The sequence below is a fragment of the Erigeron canadensis genome, chromosome 5 (genome assembly GCF_010389155.1).
Source record: "Erigeron canadensis isolate Cc75 chromosome 5, C_canadensis_v1, whole genome shotgun sequence".
NCBI lineage: Eukaryota > Viridiplantae > Streptophyta > Magnoliopsida > Asterales > Asteraceae > Erigeron > Erigeron canadensis.
In genome coordinates, this window is record NC_057765.1 from 44,956,607 (window position 1) to 44,978,495 (window position 21,889).

General features: G+C 30.7%; 1 protein-coding gene across 1 annotated transcript; it reads left to right on the forward strand.

Moving 5' to 3' along the window:
* Positions 1–15,759: 15,759 nt before the first annotated feature.
* On the forward strand, positions 15,760–20,307 carry LOC122601912 (agamous-like MADS-box protein MADS3). Its single transcript, XM_043774645.1, has 8 exons — positions 15,760–15,952; positions 18,399–18,474; positions 18,560–18,621; positions 18,723–18,822; positions 18,968–19,009; positions 19,115–19,177; positions 19,810–20,033; positions 20,176–20,307. The coding sequence occupies exons 1-8, from the start codon at positions 15,771–15,773 to the stop codon at positions 20,279–20,281; spliced, it is 855 nt and encodes a 284-aa protein (XP_043630580.1). The 5' UTR covers positions 15,760–15,770; the 3' UTR covers positions 20,282–20,307.
* The last annotated feature ends 1,582 nt before the right edge of the window (positions 20,308–21,889 follow it).

Here is a 21,889-nt window from a genome sequence, read left to right on the forward strand (position 1 = left end):
AAATCATCGGATCATCAAGAACATTTCTGTGATTAAATAATCACCAAGACTAATATATGTACATATTATGTGATTAACAACGTGTACTTAGGTTTCTGTCAAGGTGTGCTTGGATCCCGATAGATATAACCTATCTATCTCTGTGCTTGTTCTCTTTGCTCAATAACTGTGTGTGTACCAGATCACTGTGAGTTCACTTATCCCCTTTTCGTACATTTTGTTCAAAGTTCTTTATCTGGGACTGAAAAGCATGAAAACTATTTTGTACTTATATATATAAATATATATATATATATACGTTCATGAACTGTTCTACGTACTATTATATGATCGTATGAAAATACTTATGAAATGATTCTGAATTATCTTCTAAAGTGTATTTAGATCTTGAATGGGCAGGATCTAGAATACATTCATATTGATTTACATGTCGTTATTATGTACTTACTGTTCAATGTATGAGTTCTATTTTTACTGCTATCAATTCATGTCCCACAGTTCAGGGAATGAACCATAGGTAATTATGGACAGCGTTGTTAGGGTAGGTCCACCCTCATTCTCTACAGTTTTGGAGGATGCATATTATCTGTACTTGTCCTGATCTGGATCATATATTTAGCTTACTTGTTTACGTGAGCTTACTGGTATATTATTGTTCATCTTTGGCCAATCGGGTTAGCAGTAATTATATACATACATATAAAGTACATTACTTGTTCTTAAACTGACCTTGCTATTACGAAGTACTTTTGATAAACGTACAGATCTTATGACTTGCTCTTATTATACATATTATTATTACCATGTATACCTATTAAGTACTTTATGTGAATCTCACCAACTACTTTCGTAGTTGACCCTTTTGAACTTGCATGCTTTTCAGGCTAGGCTATTAGATCCTTTAGCTTAGGAGTCTTCCTTCCCTCAGCTCATTCCTTTGGTGATTGTTCGTACGTTCAAGATCAGTAGCTGTGAAGACTTCCTCTTGCTCACGTCAGTTCAAGACTTCGTTCTGTAAAGACAACTGTTCTGTCTTTCTTGATATTGACTATTCTGGGGTATATCCTATGTTCTGTAATAACTTATGATACTTCTTACCTTTAATGTTATTGGCTGTGTTCGAACTTGTACTGTGCGTGCTTGTGCTTATCTGTGCATTTCATATATTCCGCTTTAGCGGGGTTTTACATTAATAATCTGAGATAAATAGGATAATAGCTAAAGCTAAAAGCAATTACTTTGTAGTTAATCAGAGATGTTATTCTCAATGGGATGACACCCTCTCTAGAAATGTCTCTTCCATTGATTCGACGATCCGCATTTGATTTATCATTTATTCTATTGTTTTAACAGAAATACCATTATATTTTACTATTTCTTTGTTAGTGATTTTTTTGTATATTTATCAACATTTTTTTTTTATAAAGTTAGTTTCGATTCAGACGTGCTGAAAACAATTTTAACCAACAAATTGTTGGACCTCCAATCCCCTCCTCATGGAAAATACCTTGAGATGAGAAACCCAAAATTCGAACCCGAGACATTGGGGAAAACTCATCTTCGAGACCCACATAATAGATTTAGAAAATACCCCTGACCAACCCACCTAATTTAATGTTTAATTAAGTTGTATACTAACATATCTTTATTTATTATATTTAATAAATATAAATATAATGTTTAATTATGTTTTATACTAAAATGGTAAATATTATTGAAACTATACTAGTTTGGTAAATAAGTTTTCCCACTACACTAGTTTGGAAAAAAAGTTGATCTTATTATCTCGCTATTCTCTTGAATTATTTTTAGTTTTAGGTTGTAAACACATCTTGCATTTTTTTAGTATATATATATATATATATGGACAGAACTCTACGAATACTAGTGTATTGTTAACCGATCCGAATTTAAAAATATCGTCCTTTTGAATCAAAGTATAACTTTAATGTTTTTTTAGTACAAGATTAGCATAAGTTTTAATTAATTAATGTGCATATACGATACGATGCTTAATTTGCTTTACAATATGGTTGTAAAATGATTATATAATTCAGACGAAATGGTAGTTAAACGATTATATAATTCAACAAATTATATAAAACAAAACTATTTTAGTATCAAAGTTGAAAGGAAAAAACTAAAAAAGTCAAATTTGGAAGAAAAAAGGGACGGAGGAAATATTAGATTAATGGGTTAAGTACATCATAATGTAACTTAGTAACTATGTACAAAAAGTCAGTGTGCACGAACTATCGAGTACCTTTATTGTATGTACGAACTTAGTAAAATTGTTCAATTTATGTAAATAACTATGACAGACCAATTAAAAACTTACACGTGGCAACTCATATAGAGTGTCACGTATACCATCTTACATAATTTGAATAATTTTACTAAGTTCCTGCATACAATAAAGATTCTCGTAGTTTGTGCATAATATAACGTTTCGGTCTTAGCTATTTAATTACATTTCGATATACTTATCTCTAGATTAATTTACTGGTTGTTTGCAATGTTTTAGAAACCAGTATTTTAGTTATACCGGTGTGGGAAAAAAAATTCCGGTATTACCGGTACTATCGGTATTACTAGAATTATGCCGACTGGTACAACTATTTTAGTTTATTTTATTTTATTTAAATAAAATCCTTTAAAACTGGTTACAGTTTAACAAAAATAGTCAAATTACAATTATAATCACAAGAAAATAATACCAAATAAATATTTTATAACAAAATATAAGTTTTAAAATTCACAAATAACAAAAAGTAACATTAAAGTATCATAATAAAAAAATTAAAAAAAATAATAAAATGAAAATACTAGAAATACCGAAACGATAATATCGGAAAATATCGGGAATACCGAAAATACCGGCCGGTATTGAATAGTGAAAATACCAAAAAAAATATCGGGTTTAAAATTCCGGAGTACCTTCTGATACCGATAATAACAAGCGGTTTATATCCGTATTTAAAACATTGGTTGTTTGTTCAAAAAGACAATTAACCTACTTAAAATCTTAAAATTCAAATTGATATTGGGATTATTATTTATGGATGTAACTAATTATACCAATGGGTTCACAGCTCAGCGGTATCCCAAGTCCTTCTATGAAGGCTTTGTATCCAGAGATCCTGGGTTCGAAGCTGGAGGGGGCAAGGTTTACCCCAATTTAAGTGTTGTGCCTTCGAGCGGCTTAGTTGGGGGTTTTCCTCCCCCTGTGGTTCCCTGAATAATTGTAACAGCCCATGGTCAACCATTTCGTTGTCTAGGGTATGTGCAAGGCTTCATCATCTACGGTGAGGTTTCCCCGATGTCGTGTTCCGACTGAATGTTCAAAAAAACTAACTATGCTAAAATGTTATGTAATGAACTTTCAAATCCCGATTGTTGGATGTATTTGACCAATTAAAAACTTACACGTGGCAGCTTATATGGTTGCCACATATACCCGAGTACATCCAATAACCATAATTTGAAAGTTCATTACGTTACATAAACATTTTATGAGATCTTTACATAACATAGACATTTTAACATAATTAGCCACATCCATAGGTAATCTCATTGATATTTACCCAATAAAGTTAGTGAACCCATATAGTATCATGTTTTTTTTTTATTAATGCATCACTGGATACAACTGAGCAGTTCATGTACATAATTGGTAGATTAATCAAACATTGTGCTATAATTATCAATTTTTATATAAGTTATACAACACATGTTACAAAGATCAACATGGATTTTACATCGAAACCGGTTTTACAGGCTTATATAACATAGACTGTTAGTTAAGTAAACACATCTGCATTTCAATAATCATTTTTCAAGTTAAGATGTTACATTCAGTAATCATTTCTCATGCTAAACATATCTATTCCGTATTTAGTTAGATGTTTTAAGTTTATACACGATAAAACAAATCATATTTAAAAGTTATTGATCAACCAAAACTTTAATATATTATTTTCATTTCCTTATAAAGACGATCAATCTTACTCTTTTTAATGTTTAGCCTTTAATATGTCTAAATTACTTTTAACCATTTATCAATCCATATGTTAAATCTACTCAATATACTTAAAAAAAAAAAAATGTTTTTCAACCTCTATCTACCAACTATACATTTATGTTATTCACTAGGTTCAATATCTCTATCTATTTTAATGAAACTATTTACAAGATATATCTCTCAACCTTTAAAATAACTACACTATCATCCTTTACATCAAATACTTTAATATTAATGAATACACCGTTGTCGTTATCCATTACCACGTTACCCAAATCTATACTTTTATACTATCTATTTATACTATTTTATAAAGCATTTTGCCCTTTTTGAAAATCTCAATTCATGATTTGAAGTACCTAAATACCCTCTTCTTTATTCATTAATTTAAGAAAAATGATAAATCCTCCTAACCAATCCTCCTAAAAATCCTCCTAATATATCCCCTTGTTAACACATGAAATCCACTAATTCTCTTTTCTAATCTCACCCCCTGATTTTTTACATGTCAGTATGTCACAATCCTATTAATTAGGAGGATTTTTAGGTTAATAAATTAGGAGGATTGATCATTGCCCTTAATTTAAACATCCTTAGTTAATATACCTATAATACTCTTAAATCTCAACCATTCATTTTATTCTTTTTACTCAAATTTCAACCACTGATTTTTTTATTTCTCACTCATAAATCATTTTTATTCATCTAATTCATTCAAAATCTTATATCTCAAAAACCGTATATCGATAAATTATAAATTTTGTATGGGTGTTCGTAAAATTTCATGCTCTTTCATTAGAGATGTCATTCGATATACTTTCGACGAATTTTAAATGCGAAGGCGGAGCCCGTACGGATAAAGCATTTGACTATCACACTCTATGACTTATCACCTCCTATGACCTATCACCCCTACCATCTCACCGCCGCAATGCGCAGACACTTTCCCTCATATTATAAAAGGAATAACTCCTTATTTTTAAAAATGTTGAAACTTTTGTAATATTTTCACCTAGACCCTTTATCATATTTCCACTTACATTATTCCTCAACATTAATAATTAAATTATACTATTAATCCGTTATTTTTTAAAATATTTTCATTAACCTTTTACATCAAATACTTTTACATAAACAATTTACACCACTCGACATCGCCTCAACCTCCAACAGTCGCTCTCACCACCACACTGATGCCACGACGACCGTCATCGCATTGTGCGAGTGTCATGCTGGTTAGTAATCATGAACATATGATATGTAAAGGAGGAAGAGACTCAAGAGATCGAGGAAGGTGTGGGCGGAATGAATTTGGAAGACAACAAATGGTTAATGTAACGAGATAGGATTTTGTGGCACCATAAAGTGATGAGTTATGAGCCAAACCTACCCTTGCAAACTAACAAATTAATGCCTACAAAAAGAACAAAAATATATTCCATTATTTCTAGTTTTCTACATTTATTTACTTGCATTAATTACCTCATTTGGCATATTCGTAACATTTTTACTTTTCGGATTCTTCAGTATATAAAACAAAAGCAATGAAATTATATCATGTGTTCGTTTTAAATTAGTTGGTTCAAATGCTACTTTTACAATCAGACAAATATGCTAGTTAATACAAAATATCATATACAAAGGTTCGTTCAAAGTGTTAATTAATTGTTCCAAATACTCCTAATATGCCAATGTTAACAGCTACTACTTACGTACTCCCCTTCGAATGTAAAGTTTATTGAAAAGGGGACCAATATATTTTGCAAAAGGAAACTTACAATTTGAATTTATCATGTAGCATCTATATTTAGCTAAGCATTCATAACTCTCTTGGCATTCTTTTATTCAATGTGTTGTGACCACTACTTAAGGGTTGTTTTTTTTTTTTTTTTTTTTAATTTTTTCTCTCTCTATATACCCATGTACAAACAAGTTATCTTTGTATATGTTTGGGGTTTAAATGTTGCGTAGAATCACCGTTGTATGTTAAACAGATCAAACATCATACCTCAAATTTGTAGAATATGTGAGGAAAGGGATCTAACGTTTAATTATTGTCACTTCAATTAATCTAACTAGCTTTTTAAGCCCACGCTTCGATCGGTTGAATCTTTGAATCTTTCATAAATTTGAAAAACTCAAGGCCAAAGTCATTTTGATGGGGAGTTGTATTTTCTCATCTTTTCTTATTACTATATAAATTTTCTTTATACCCTTTATTTTTAGAAATAGTTAAAAAAAAAAAATTTAGTTGTGAATAGGGATGACAAAAATACTCGTACCCGATGAGGAATCCGATACCCGCACCCAATTTGACCGGAGAATCCCCTAGTTGACCGGGAATGGGGACAAGTATGAGGATGTAAATCTAATCACCGATGGGGATGAGGACGAGGATGAGAAACCGTGAATCCCCGATCCCCATACCCGAACCCGAAAATACTATATATATATATATATATATTTATTAGAATCACTTTAAGTTCTTATCTATATTCTAGAATCAATTTTAAGTTTAGAGTTTTTGTTTAATACTTTTTATGTGTTATACTTTATTAATCATTTACTTAACATATATATCAGCTTATACATAGAAAGAAAATGTCAAAATACACATTCTCTTACATATCTTCTATAAAGATAAATTCATGTTCATTCAAAAACGGTATCCCCGATACCCGATGGAGACGGGTATTATGTGGATGTAAATTAATTCCCTAGCGGGGATGGGAATGGAGATTACAAGTGAAAACAGGGTACAGGAATGGGGATTGAGATCCCCGACAATACCCACCTCATTGTCATCCCTAGTTGTGAATTGACCAAGGTACCTTAATAAACCCTTTTGAAAAGAGTTAGATACGAAATGATCATTTTACCCTTAATGATTTAAATTTACACAATCACTATCTTATCTTCTAAAATATCTCGATATCCCATGTGGATCAATTACTTTTATATCAATTACCTACACCATTTGTTGTCAGCATCACTACCAATCACTGTTACTACACACGTCTTCACTATCACCGTTGTTGCATTATGCAAGTATTGTGCAGTAAAATGTAAAAAGTTTGCAGTAAAATGTAAAAAGTATAGATGAAAGACAAAAGTGAATTTACTAGTTTAAAAAGTAGACATTACTTGAATACTTTCTATAAACCTGTAATTCAATATTATTTCTACACATATAGTATATAGTCCCTTTTTCTCCAATTTTGGGATTTTAAATTACCTTGTATTTAAGTAGTTAATTACAAGTAACTTCGTTGGAGGATACATTTTCGTTATAACTTATCAAAAAATGGTTGTTCCAAATTGAATACAGGGGCCAACATAGTCCTATTCCCAAATATTCTTTCATCTTTAATTAGTATATTCGTAATAGGAACTATTATACTACTGAAATACTTTTATTTGGTAGATACTAGTACAGGACCTGCGCAATACGTTAGTGGTTGTTGCAGTGACAGTGTGATGGTAGGGGGGACTATTGGTGGCGGAGGCGGTGTCGAGTAGTGTAAATTATTGATTTAAAAGTAATTGATGTAAATGATTAATGTAGATATTTTAAAAAATCAACGATCGATAGTGTAATTTAATTATTAATGTTAAAGATTTGTATAGATAAAAATATTTTAAGGGGTGTTATGTGTAAATATTACACAAGTTTCAACATTTCTAAAAATAAAAAGTTAATTTTTATATAGTATAAATATTCTTAATAAAGTTATTTAAAGAAGATACATCCCTTAATCATAAAATAACTACACTATCATTTACATCAATTACTTTTAAATTAATAACAACATCGTTACCACCATCGCCACTAACACCACCCGCTTTCGCCACCGCCACTACTCATCTCATATATGTAAAAAGTGAACCTTTAATAGGTATGATTTTTCATTTTATGTGATGCAATTAAATGCTCATACAAACTAGCTGAAAAGAGTGTAAGTGTAACAACACAAAAAAATATGCATCGTGCGAGGTTGGGGATTGGGAACATAGAGGGGAAAAGCAATCCATGGCATAACTGTCGATTCGTACCTTTTGACTCGACTCGAAACATCTCGTGACTCAAATCGTAAGAGTCTTGACATTTTTGTATACTACATAATATTGTATAATTATATATATATGACATATCTAGAAATAAAATATAAGTTGATTATCTTAATACATATATCTATTTGTACTAGTTTATCACCAAATTCGTACATAATATTACATATTCGATACATTGAGTCATAAACTTACATTTCATCTCCAAATTTGTACTAAAAAGATCATATATATATATATATATAAATCATATGAGTTACGTGTTAAGAAAACGTATGGATACAGTACGGGCGTTGCCCTACATCCGTTCTAAAAGGGTTATCACCGGACGCATATGGGAATGGTATGGATTTGATGGGCGGCGATCCAAGAAATGGTGACGGTTGTTACGGTACGGGCGTAACCCTTAATTGTAAGGGCAAAGCTCTTAGAGATGATTTTTCAATGGTTCTCACGGTTCTCACCGTATATGTGGTTCTCACTTGATTCCTTCACTACATACACACACACACACATACACACACACACACATATATATATATATATATAACATACAAAATAGTGCAACAATAAATATGATATATAATATATAATCATAATATCAAACTACTACAATCATAAGTTTGTGGCTCGCATTGACTCGGTCCAAGTTTACACCGCGACTCGTAAGAGTCACCTAACGAGCCACCTTATAGTTGGTATAAATCGACTCGACTCGTAAAGGTCGACTCGTGACTCGTAAGAGTATAACAATTATGATACATGGCAATGAAAGTGAAAACACATGACATATTTTTTTTTAAAATATTTTTTTTATTGAAATAAAATACCCACCAAGTATCAACAAGTTATTTTCCATTTTCCACTATCATGGTTCGTAGAATTTTTTTAAAAGATTGGAATCTGTTAAAGGAATTAGAATTTGATTTGTAACACCCCAAGGTTTTAAAGATAAATAAATTAACCCCTTTTTGTAGTTTTGACATTAAAATAAATTCCTAGTATTTTATTTTTGCAGCGGGGGTTAATTTAGTTGGAATTTTAGTGGATAGCGGGTAAAATACCCACAAAGGTTGAGGTGGGTCGTGGCACCCATAGAGAGTGCCAGACACTTGCATTTTCTCTTTACTCACACTTCCACTAAACTTGCTCTTCACCTGTTCATGCATCTTCTTCATTCCTTCATCAAAGATCAAAGTTTAATTCCTTCAATCCAGAGATAGAAATCATAATATTAATCATCATCATCATCATTTTCTATCAAGCAAATTTAAAAGTTAGGGTTTGAATGGTGAAGGGCGGTGGCCGAAAATCTAGAAGAAAAGGGGAAAGATTTTTGAATTGAAAACCTTAAGTAATTGTCTTCCATTGTTGAGGTAATGAATTTTCCCAATTTAACTTTATTATTTCTCATGAAATTAGGGTTCATGAGTGAACCAATTTGGGGGCTTTTGCTAGAGAATGAATTATGGGTAATTTTTCCCTAATTCCTTAGTTAACCTAATTGTCATTGAGTTATATAATGTGTTTGATTATGAAGTTGATAAGTACATGTGATAATGTCAATTTGTGAGAAAAGATGGATTTTTTTTGTTAGTTATTGAAATGATGAGGAAAAGGGGTAGAATAAGCTACCTAATGTTATTGTAAGAATGAAAGTAACTCAATGACAAATGGGTTGGGTTTTGGGTTTAGAAAGGCTAGTGATTGAGTAAGACTAGGTTGAGCTAGTCAAGTTGTGAATGTAAGCTTAATGCATTTTTTTATGATATGATTATAGGTTGAGCTTGTTGAGCATTATTGTTATAGCTTAATTGTCCTTGTTGCGGAGGAGGTGAGTATATTTGCATACCTTTATGTATACGTTAGGCCAATTACTATGAGATGTGAATGTTCCAAACATGGTAATTGGTTTGGCGTTAAGCCCATGTGGGGCATTGTTTATGAGGCCTAAGAACCCCATAGTTGATATGAGATAAAGGCCTAAGAAACTTTGAGCCCTAAGAACCTCTTGAGATTATTTTTTAACGTATATGGATCCATGTATGTTTTGTTAGCGCAAAAGTGAGTATGCAAGTGATGATATGATGGTATCATTGGCTACATGCGATAGTCTTTTGTGTTTTTGCCCTCCTTCGTATGTATAATTGTATGCAAGTGTATTCACTAAGCCTTTGCTTATATTTTAGATGTTTACCCTCTTATAGGTAGTTCCGGAGGAAGAAACTATTAATTGTTGATTGAAAATAGTTGATTTAGAGTTTGAAGCGATTTTGGACGTCTTGAAGGTAATTAGGTCATTCCCGGGCGAATGACGATCTTTTGGTATAGAAGCTTAGTTGTCCCTCATTTCTTGGCTCATGGTACATTTTAGTTTGGGGTCATGCTTTTGGGTAAATTTCTGTAAATGTTCCAGTTGTAAAGTTTTTGGATAGTTGTGAATTCATAAATTTGGTCAAAAAGGTGTCAAAGTGGGCAAATGACCCGTTTGATGGAAATCTTGATTTGTGTACTCGTTGATGTTGTAAATGTGTTTGAAATGTGTCTTTATAGTTGTTGGAATATTTGAAATTTAGTTTGTGGAAGTTGGGCAAATGAATATTATAGTTTGGAGTTGTTTGGTATGTCAAATGGCTGGTTTTTGCATCAGATGCAGGTCAGAAAGTTCCCACTGAGTCGCAGTGGGAGGTGTCCTAACCCCACTGAGTCGCAGTGGGAGGTTTTTCGCTCGCAGATCAGAGATTTCTCACTGAGCCGTAGTGGGAGGTGTCCTAACCCCACTGAGTCGCAGTGGGAGGTTTTTCGCTCACAGATCAGAGATTTCCCACTGAGTCGCAGTGGGAGGTGTCCTAACCCCACTGAGTCGCAATGGGGGTAAAAAAAAATAAATAAATAAAATAAAATCTTGTATTTTCGGTTTATTGAGTCGGGTTCTTTCATGATTGAATTGCAATCTGACAGGAATTGAAATTTCATTGAATTATAATCTTTGCGTGTTTAAATTAGGGGTGAGTATGAGTCAGTTTGAGTCGTTTTTGCCTAAAACAAAACCATTGGATCCGGTTATTGTTCGGTTCGGTTTGTTGGTTTTCCGGTTTGGTTTGGATCAGTTTAGGTTTTTTTTTATAATTTCTTCTTTTACTTTTTTTTGTTTATTATATTATAAATTTAACATTCAATTGTTAAGAAATAAAATATGATATAGAAACTATAATATAGAGATGCTTTTTATTAATTAATTATATTTTTTAGGTGTTAAAATTGGTATAACCTTTACAAAACAAATTGATTTTATTGTATGTTCTCATCTAAAACATACAATTCATATAAATTTATACATTAAAAAGACAAAAATTTTAAAAATATTGACATATTTACAAATTATAAGTAATAAATAAAAATGTAATGTGATATAAATATAAAATAAATAAAAATATCGTTCGGTTCGGTTCAGTTTCAATTGGTTTTTTGACATATGAAACCGAAACCCGAACCGATCCGTTCGGTTTTAGAAAACGAAAACCAAACCAATGGATTTTGTTCGGTTTTGGTTTTTTCAATTTAGTTTTGTCAGTTTTTTTTTCTTCTGTTTTTGGTTCTCCGGTTCAGTTTTTGCTCACCCATAGTTTAAATGATCGGAATTGAATGGAACTCATAATATAATTAGAGGTGTTCGCGGTTTGGTTTTTACCCGATAAAACTGTAAACCGACCCATTTAAAAAACCGAAAAAAACCAAACCGTTTTTGAATTTGGTTTTGGATTTGGTTTGTCACGAAACCGAATTATATATTTAGTTTTTGGTTTGATTATGGGTATATGATAATGAATTCGGTTAAACCGAAAAAACCGAATAGCTTATATTACTACTATGTATAATTAAAAACAAGGTTGCGGAAGTCGCTAAGCGCTCCCGGTTCGGTCGACTAGTAAGGTGGGAGAACTTGGGTCTATGCGGTGAGTACTCGGAGGTTAAAATGGCCAAGTCGGGGAGTACTCGGAGTAATCGGCCGACACGGCACTCTACCTTGTAGCTAGTACTCAAAGAGTACCCGACTCGACTCAATGAGTTTTTCAACAGTGATTAAAAATATTTAATACGTATCTTTTTTTGTATGGATAATTATTAATGTATTTTTTATATTTTTTATGTCTATTTGTTTATTATATTAAATTTTTCTGAAATTATAAAAAATCAATTGACAAACTATGAAAAACATGATGTAGAATTTTTAATAATGATGACAAACAAGAGTTTAGCTATTTTAGTTTTGTTACTTATTTATCCTTATTGTGCTTGAAGTCAAAATTTATTATTTCGGTGAAAATATGAAATTATGAACCTATTTTGGTTGAACACAACTTAGACAAAAAAAATGGTGCATTTGTGTTTTTCATATTTTGTTTTTTCAGTTTTAAACCAAAACCGAACCGAATTCCAATTTGGTTTCGGTTTGGTTTTTCTATTTTGAATTAGGTTTTGGTTCGGTTTTAGTTTTGAAAAATAAAAATAAAAAAACCGAAAAACCCAAACCAAATAGACCGAATAACCGAAAATCGAACCGATGAACACCCCTAAATATAATAATAATAATAATAATAATAATAATAATAATAATAATAATAAAAGTTACAAAATATAAAAATTTATATAAAATATTATCAATTTTTTTTAAAAAAAAAATTTCTATAAGAATAATATTAAATTTCTATACTAAAGTTATTTTGTATTAGAAATTTTTTTAATTAAATAGTAATAATTTTTATAAATATTTATAAATTTTTATAAAATTATAAAGACTTTTTATACATTATTATTATAAGATATAATTACTTATATAAATATTATTTTGTAAAATAATATTTTTATAAATCTTTTAAAAATTTATAAATATTAGTAAATGTCTTATAAAATAGTTCTTTTATATAGAATAATATTAAACTTTACAAGCTAAAATTAGCCTTTTATATAGAAAATATTTTTACTAAGTACTAATAAACTTTAAAATTATTAATAATTTTTTTATAAAGTTTTTAGCAATTTTTAAATAATACGAAGTAATTATTAACAATAATCTTAATTTTTTTAATTATAATAATAAGTACAGTTTTATAAATATAATAATTTTAATAATAATAATAATATATTTATGAAATATAATATGATAATTTAATAATCAAAGAGTTATAAGAGATTTAGTGTTATCAAGACTTGAATGGAATTCCAAACATTCCATCAAAAATATGAAAGAATTTTGAATTTCATTATATGATGAAATTCGAGGGACTTCAATTCCAATTTTATCCAATCAAACAAGATATGAAATGGAATTCAGATTTTAATTTCATCAAATTTTGCGAACCAAACACCAAAGTATCTAATCGTCTTTGAAGGCTTGCTAAAAGAGGTATATATGTTTAGCTTATAATAGTTACGGATAAACCTTCATAATCACTAAAAGAGGTATATATGTTTCTCCTATATTCGAACTTAGGTCCTCAAAATACCATTAGAGACCAAATATTTACCATTAAGCGCCATTACCATTGTAGCCGTGTGGTCAATAATAACACATTGATTCATAATAAAGGGCTCTTTTCGGTGTTTTAACTTTTACGTGGAAATCATTGTTAAAAAGAAACATTAGAGATTAAAGGGTAACCGTAAACAGTCGAGTGCGTACAATGGTAGGTTTGAACTTGACTCGCTTGCCAAAACGGAAGCTCAAACATCGCCTTGAGCTCGATCAAGTCTCTATGAGTCTCTATTTTTGCAAACTTCAACTCATTTAACTAAATGTTAACTTTGAGCTTGCTTGGCTTGACTTGCTTGAGATTAAACATCAATACTGATTAAAACTAGTGATATGAGGTTAAAAACTTTGAGCTCCAACTCGACACTTTTCAACTAGAGTCAGACACTTTTGAGCTTATATATATCTATTATATACTACTAGTATAATATAACTATTAAACATGATTATAAATTAAGGGTTAAATTATTAAAAAAAATATATAAGCTAGATAATGTTCAAAAGTCTATTCTGGACACTCGAGCTTGACTAGAATAAGTTCAACCCAACTTTGAGTATTTCACGCGTCAATCGCAAGTAACTTGTGAGTAGACTTGATGAGTCGATTACACTCTTACATATCCAAGGATGTGATACATTTATATTTGTGCACAAATAAAAGTATCAGCACAACTAACAATTTTAGTGTTGTAAAACTCGACGCTGATATCTCAAAATCAGAATCGAGATCGGTTGGTCAAGGATACGATTAAGCAGAAATCGGCCAAGAAATCAGTCAATGCCCTCGAATCTGGTCAACCATGGTAAAATTAGTTGTGGTCGGCCAAATATCGGAAAATTCGGTCAAATATCGGCCAAATATCGCCCGGGTCGGTCAAGGTCAACATAAGTAAACTTTTATTATATTTTAAAAAATTTTAGATTATTATTTAGACAATTATGTTTATGTTAGTTTCAAGACTTGTGTTAATGTTTTTAGACAATTATAATTAAGTTTGAAGTTTATTAGATAAATTTAATTTGCTCTAACATAAAGGAATGGATACGAAGGACCCTTTGTAAATAGCGAAGGTACTAATACATTGCCTATAATATAAATTACTCAATCCGATATTTTCCAATATTAAAAAATGTTGGAACCACGTTAGTGTGACCGTCACTGATCATGTATCATTTCTGATATGATAGTTGACAATAACTGAAATCCCTATATCTAGGTAAATATATGATGGGCGTATTTACTCTTAGAGACGTACTATAGGGTTTCCCATTAGGTGATTGTAACTAAGAGGACTAATGATACACACATTAAACACCAGAAGGGTTGAATGTGTAATTACTAAAGGGTGGTAAGTATAATTACTCTCATTATAAATAAAGGGTAATTAACCCTAAGTTAAGGTTAATCACACACACATAATCCCACACAAATTCGTGTGTCTCTCCTCTCTAAATTCGTGCATCATGTTTCAGCCGAATTTATCATCCCATTAATACTCAATCACCTTGTTATGGGAACCCGAAATCAATAGCAATTATGCTTTATGTTCTTACAGGTTCCACAGGACGATTGAGGATATTTTATCACTCGAATCGAATCATGTTTATTCCAACAAAAAAATCTTAATTTCTCATCTCGCCGATCCGATCCCGATCCACGAGTTATACAACCTTGCCTATAATATTCCGAATAAAATAATTTTCAATATAAATCCTTCGTCACCTTTAACATAACTACACTACCTCTAATGAATCGGTTTTTGAATGTTCAAAAAAAAAAAAAAAAAAAAAACCATAACAATATATACTACCTATTTTATATATATTAATTAATTTTACATTCACCATCACAAACTAACACTGTCGCCGTTGCCATCGCCAACACCCACCATGGTCGCAACGCGTGGATATGCCTATGGTTTAAACTAAATGTAGTACATGAATATTTACCCAATGGCATAAATATGTAGTAGTAAGAAAACAACTAACCTCCAATTAACTAGAATTGAACTTTGACACTCCGTTTGTACGGCTTCTGCACCATTTTTTTTCTCCCCTTTTATACACACTTATTATCATCATCATACATACAACAAATGTAGAGAGAGATAGACAGAAACATAAACAGATCGAGTATATCCAATTATCATGGGGAGAGGAAGAGTAGAACTTAAGAGAATAGAAAACAAAATCAACAGACAAGTCACCTTCTCTAAACGAAGAAATGGTTTGCTCAAAAAAGCTTACGAACTTTCCGTCCTCTGCGACGCTGAAGTCGGCCTCATCATCTTCTCCAGCCGCGACAAACTCTACGAGTTTGGAAGCGTCGGGTAATTAATCATACACACATATATGTATCTATACTTATGGCTCATACACTTAAATTTGTTATTTAATTAATTATCAAGCTAGCTAGTTTATAATCCATACGTACACCTTATTTTTATTAAATTTATGCTTCATACACTTCTTTTCTTATGAAAAGTCATACTTTAATCAACAACGACAACAGTATTCGATCCCGTCAAAATCATCTTATAGAAAAAATATTTCGTACGTACATATGGAATATAAATGAATTTATTGGGAAGAAAATCTATCTTTTAATTTTGTCGATTGCAACTTCATAAAACATGTTTACGGGAGATCAAATGAAAGATCGACACGTATTGGAGTGATCTGATGGTACAATTCTTCATTAACAGATCTAGGGTTTTTTTCTTAATATAATAATAATATTATATTCTAAAAAATAGGAAATGATTAGTGCTTTTTTGATATTTATTTTTTATTATTGGTATATATTGGGATTGAACTTTTGTCTTTTGTGTTTGATATCATCGGATCTAATGGTTTCTTCAGTGAATTGTGTTGGAAAAAATATTCTATCTTTCAATCATAAATTTTTCCTTAGGTGTTACAAACATGAGCAGAGAAAATGAAAAGAAACTTAAATACTTTCCTTTATAAAAATTATAAAAGGAAATCTTTTAATACATAACATATAAATAAAACCCTATGTTTGTTTAGTTTTTCTCTCATTATTTAACCACTTAATTATACATATAGATTATATATGCTTCTTTTTTATATATATATATATATATATTAATTGGGAATCATTTAGTAAAAACATTCACAAAAATAATTTCTTCGAACTCGTAGTATCTACTTGATAAACAGAAGATACAAACTTTGGTAATGACGAGATTGGATACCATTATTTATTGAAATCGAGACATATATTACTTGATGAAAAAAGAAAGAATTATTCTTTGGTTGCTGGTCGCATGAGGCATGACTGTAGTGTCATAAAAGCTTTTTTCTAAAAGCATCTTCCATTGAGGAATAGAAATTTACAAATTTCTGGTTTTTGTCCAACGGACAATCTGGTGTACTAATTAGTTAAAGAGTTTTACACTTTATCTTTTTAAATAAATATATATTTTTACAACACCTATAAAGAATTTCAGGATCGAGTAAATTCGATCATCAGATCTGATGTTGCAGCTAATTAATTATTGAGTTTTTGGTTGTTGATTATACGTTTTGCATAAACATATAGTTTTAATTTTGTCGATATTCTTTTTATAAGTTTCTTAAGTTATCAGACACCCTTTTTTTTTTTTCATAAATGTTCGCTGACATATACAAGTTAACATATTTGTATATGTGTTAAACTGGAAGTTACCATAAAGATGTAAAACATTAGTTTTATAAGCAAAAGATATGAACCTATCATATTTGGGTTAAAGCCAAAGAATATATATGATTCCCTTTCTACTTAAAATTTTGATTTATGTTACATTTTGGTAGAATATAGAAAGTCATAGATTACAAATCTCAATATGCTAGTACTAGTAGTTTTATCATCTGTTGGTTTTTATCCAAAGGATAATAATACTTGGGGTTTAAATTAAAGTTTATGCACCTGAATTCTTTTTCCATTCCCCATTCATGAAAAAAGCAACTACATATATAAATGATCTATGTATATAAATGATAATAATACTTGGGGCTTTTAGTCCACATCTTTCTTGAGCTACCTAGCTAGGGGGAATAAAAACAAACTTTCATACACTGTATGATATATATGATAAAAAATTCAGATTGTCTGTTAGCCCAACAATAAACAAACTGTGTATCATATGAAATATATTTGGCTGTTACAAAAAATATATGAAATATTTTTAAAATAATATCTATTTACGTATTTTAACACGAGTCTGAATTTTATTTTTGAAACAAAAAGGTATTATGTCAAGAAATTGATTTGATGGGAAAACTCAGTTTTCTAGTATTGCTAAGTTCATCATTAATTAACCAAGTGTTGTTTGAATAAAAAATTATAGCCAGAAATCAAACACAAAATTAATTTTGATTTTCTAATTATAGACAGAGGTCATGGGTTCGATCCTCATCCCATGCAAAGGTTGGAGGGTCTTTTCTACCATTTAGGTAGAAACTGGAAGCAGCCTCTCTACTTAGGTAGAGGTAAGGTCTGCCTACATCTTAACCTCCCCCATACACCGTCAAGGTATTGGGGCTCAAAACCCGCGAAAGACGGCACTGAGCAGTTACTTTTTTAATAACATGTACAAGTAACATAATTTTACTATACCTTAAATTCCAGTTAGCTAGTTTGGAGTCAAATTATCTCTAATTAATGCATGGTCCTTTTTGGATTCAAAATGTCAACAGAATTAGGGCGATAGAGATTAAATTTGATGTTGATAATCACTTGCAAACTAATTACGAGTTGTTTTATATATACAGTGTTATGAAAACTCTTGAACGCTATCAACGTTGTTGCTTTAATCCTCAAGAGAACAACAATGAGCGTGAAACACAGGTTAGAGACAAGTTTCTAGTGAGTTAAATTTCGTCAATCTAATTGATTGATTATATTTGGGTTGTACTTGTATATATTTATTTAGAGTTGGCATCAAGAGGTTTCGAAATTAAAAGCCAAGTTTGAATCCCTCCAACGGACCCAAAGGTACGTACATATGCATATATACTCGATCTTCTGCTAGCACTTTCTGATAAAACGGGTCATGATTTGCTGATTGAAATGGTATTTCCGCATCTTTCTCAAAGACATTTACTTGGGGAAGATCTTGGACCACTTAGTGTCAAAGAATTACATAATCTTGAAAAACAACTAGAGGGAGCTCTTACACAAGCTAGACAAAGGAAGGTAAATTAATATATAGTACTATATAATTCAATTCATCGATCACTGATCTAGCTAGCTAGCACCTGGCCATTATAATCGAATGGAGTAATTAAGGGATCGATTACAAACTAAGTGAACTGGTATATACTTCTAAAATTATTTGCAGACGCAAATTATGGTGGAACAGATGGAGGAGCTTCGACGTAAGGTAAAAGCGATAATTAGTTTTGAGATATCTAGACAGATTTATCATCCATCAAGAACTTTTGTTTCTCATGTATGTAAATTAACGAAAGTTGGTTGATGTTATTAGGAACGTGAACTCGGAGACATGAATAAGCATCTAAAGATCAAGGTCTCACATGAGTTATCAACGGTATGTTTCTAGACTTGTTATAGACATCATCATTATCAATAAATTAATTAAGCACTAAGCAGTAACAAGTTTAATTAGGAAAGGTTGATAATGGTTGCTTTTGCATTCACATTTTGTTAATTGGCAATAGCAACGTACTTTTTTTTCTCTCTTTGGCATGTTTTTCACGAGCCAATAGATTAACCACAAGGATTAGCCTTTTCAAACATCCCATTTGATCTTTAATTTAATGACAACTGCACCTTCAATTCATTACTAATTGACTGTGACAAAAATCGTAAAAGCAGAGGAAATGACAAAGGAATGCTATAAATATACATAATGTTTGAATTGTTTCGATTTACAAAGAAATAAAAACGATTTTGAATCTAACATTTTCTGAGTTGACAAAATTTTCTTATCTAAGTATCTAACAAAATTTTCCCTTTGACCAAGCTTCTAGAGGAGCTGCCCCCGGACCCCCAACGCTTAAGGTCATATTAAATTCAAATAGGCATGCACATCGCACCTGAAACCTATATGATGTGATATCGGTCAATCCATCGATCCAAGTATATACTAAAATGTCCAATAGATTTTTGAACCCAATTAATAATTAATATTAATATATGCAATTGCATATGTTTGATCAGTTTGAGAGTGCATCAGAAGGAGGACAAGTTGTTTATAGAGCACATAATGAGTTGCATTGCCCATGGAATAACTCTACCACCACCACTACTACTATTGGTCATGATCATGTATCTCCTGCTGCTGGTAACCACACTAGTTCCACTTTCCAAATATTGCATCATCATTCCAATAATCCGGCCATGGACTGTCATCAAGAACCACCACCACCCATCTTACAGATAGGGTACATTATTTATCCTCTTCTTTTGTACATGCAACCTAACTTTAATTAATTACATTAATTAGCTTGAATCATACTAGTATTCTGCTTTTTGCTCATTATCATTGCCTAATTAATTTAATTTGGCATATGATCGATGAAGCAGGTACAACCAGTTTATGCATGGGGGGGAGGGACCATCGTCGTCGTCTGTTCATCATCAGAGGAACATGATTGGTGAAACTAGTAGTATTCATGGTTGGGTCGTTTGACCTACTATATATTTTTACATGATTAATCAATATTATATATGCAACTTATATTATTTGTAATAATAGTTGCATAATTAATTGGGACATGATTTGGTAGGATATAATGTTTTCTTTTTTGATGTGTGATATATATAATTTAAATTGGTGTTGCTACGTACATCAATTGATTATTATTATATATATGTACTACGTCTTTTACTTAGTGCGATGCACGGACTATTATAAATTATTGTTCGATTAGTGTTGATTTAAACCTTTTGATATAGATATACACAATAATTATCTAGAATGAAAGTGTGAAATCCCGAAATTTGCTCTGAACAAAGTAACAAAACCTACTATGACGTTATCAATTAAAAATAAGATAACAACATATTATAAAACACATAAAAACTAACAAATTAAACAACATAATTTGCATATTGATGCAGAGAAAGAAGACAATAAAATAATTAAATGGAAAACTTATTTAAAAATTTTTTATTTATGAACTTTCATATAATGATTGTGTTGATTGATGGACTTTAATTATATAAACATACACAATAATTATCTGAAATGATAGTGTAAAAGCCCGAAGTTTGCTACTGAATAAAGTAACAAAAAAATAGTATGTCATAATCAATTAGAAAAAGATAAGATAATAACATATTATAAAACACATGAAAAATAACAAATTAAACCACATAATTTGGATATTTGATGTAGAGGAAGAAAATTAATGAAATAGATGCAAAACCTGTTTAAAAGCTTTTATTTATTTATGAACTTTCCTATAAAGATGTGTTGATCGATGGATCTTAATTTAGAATGAGAAAGATATATATAAATAAATAATATATTTATCAAAACTAATGTCTCTTTTTCGGAAAAAAAATTATATTTTATCAATTTCAAAATTTTAATTTATCACGTACAAAATGAAAATAAGATATTTACTAAAAATTCAAAATATATTTAAGATTTGATTTGATAAATATGAGAGAAATTTTTATTTTAATATTTTGGGTATATATGTTGTATAAAAAATATGAAGATGCCACATAGGATAAATCCTACGTGGCAACGTTTAAGGATAGCTTTGAATTAATTGAAGAGGATGGCTTATATATATATATATATATATATATATATATATATATAGGATAGAGATCAAATGAGAAGGTATTTTAAGGGAGAGAAGGTCCGTTTTTTATTTTTTTTTAACTTCTTTTTTTGAACTTTTTTTTTCTTTTTTACTTTTTTCATTCTTTCTTTAATTAATCAATTTCATATAAAAATTTTAAAAATTTTTAAAAAATATTTTTTCCCCAAAGGGCGTAGCCCGTAAGCTATAGGCGAAGCCTCTCAGACTATGGTGGAGCCATGATAGCTAAAGGCGAAGCCCGTTAGGTAAATCACCCCATCACCGATCACCCCCTATGACCTATCTCCCTCTATGACCTATCACCCCCACCAGCTACCCCTTATTAATATCCTTAAGGGCGAAGCCCGTACCGTACCCTTACATATTTAACTCACTAACTCGGGTTAGAAAATTTATTTATTTATTTAAATTTTTAAATTTTTTTTATGGATTGAGTTAATTAAAAAAAAGAATGAAAAAAG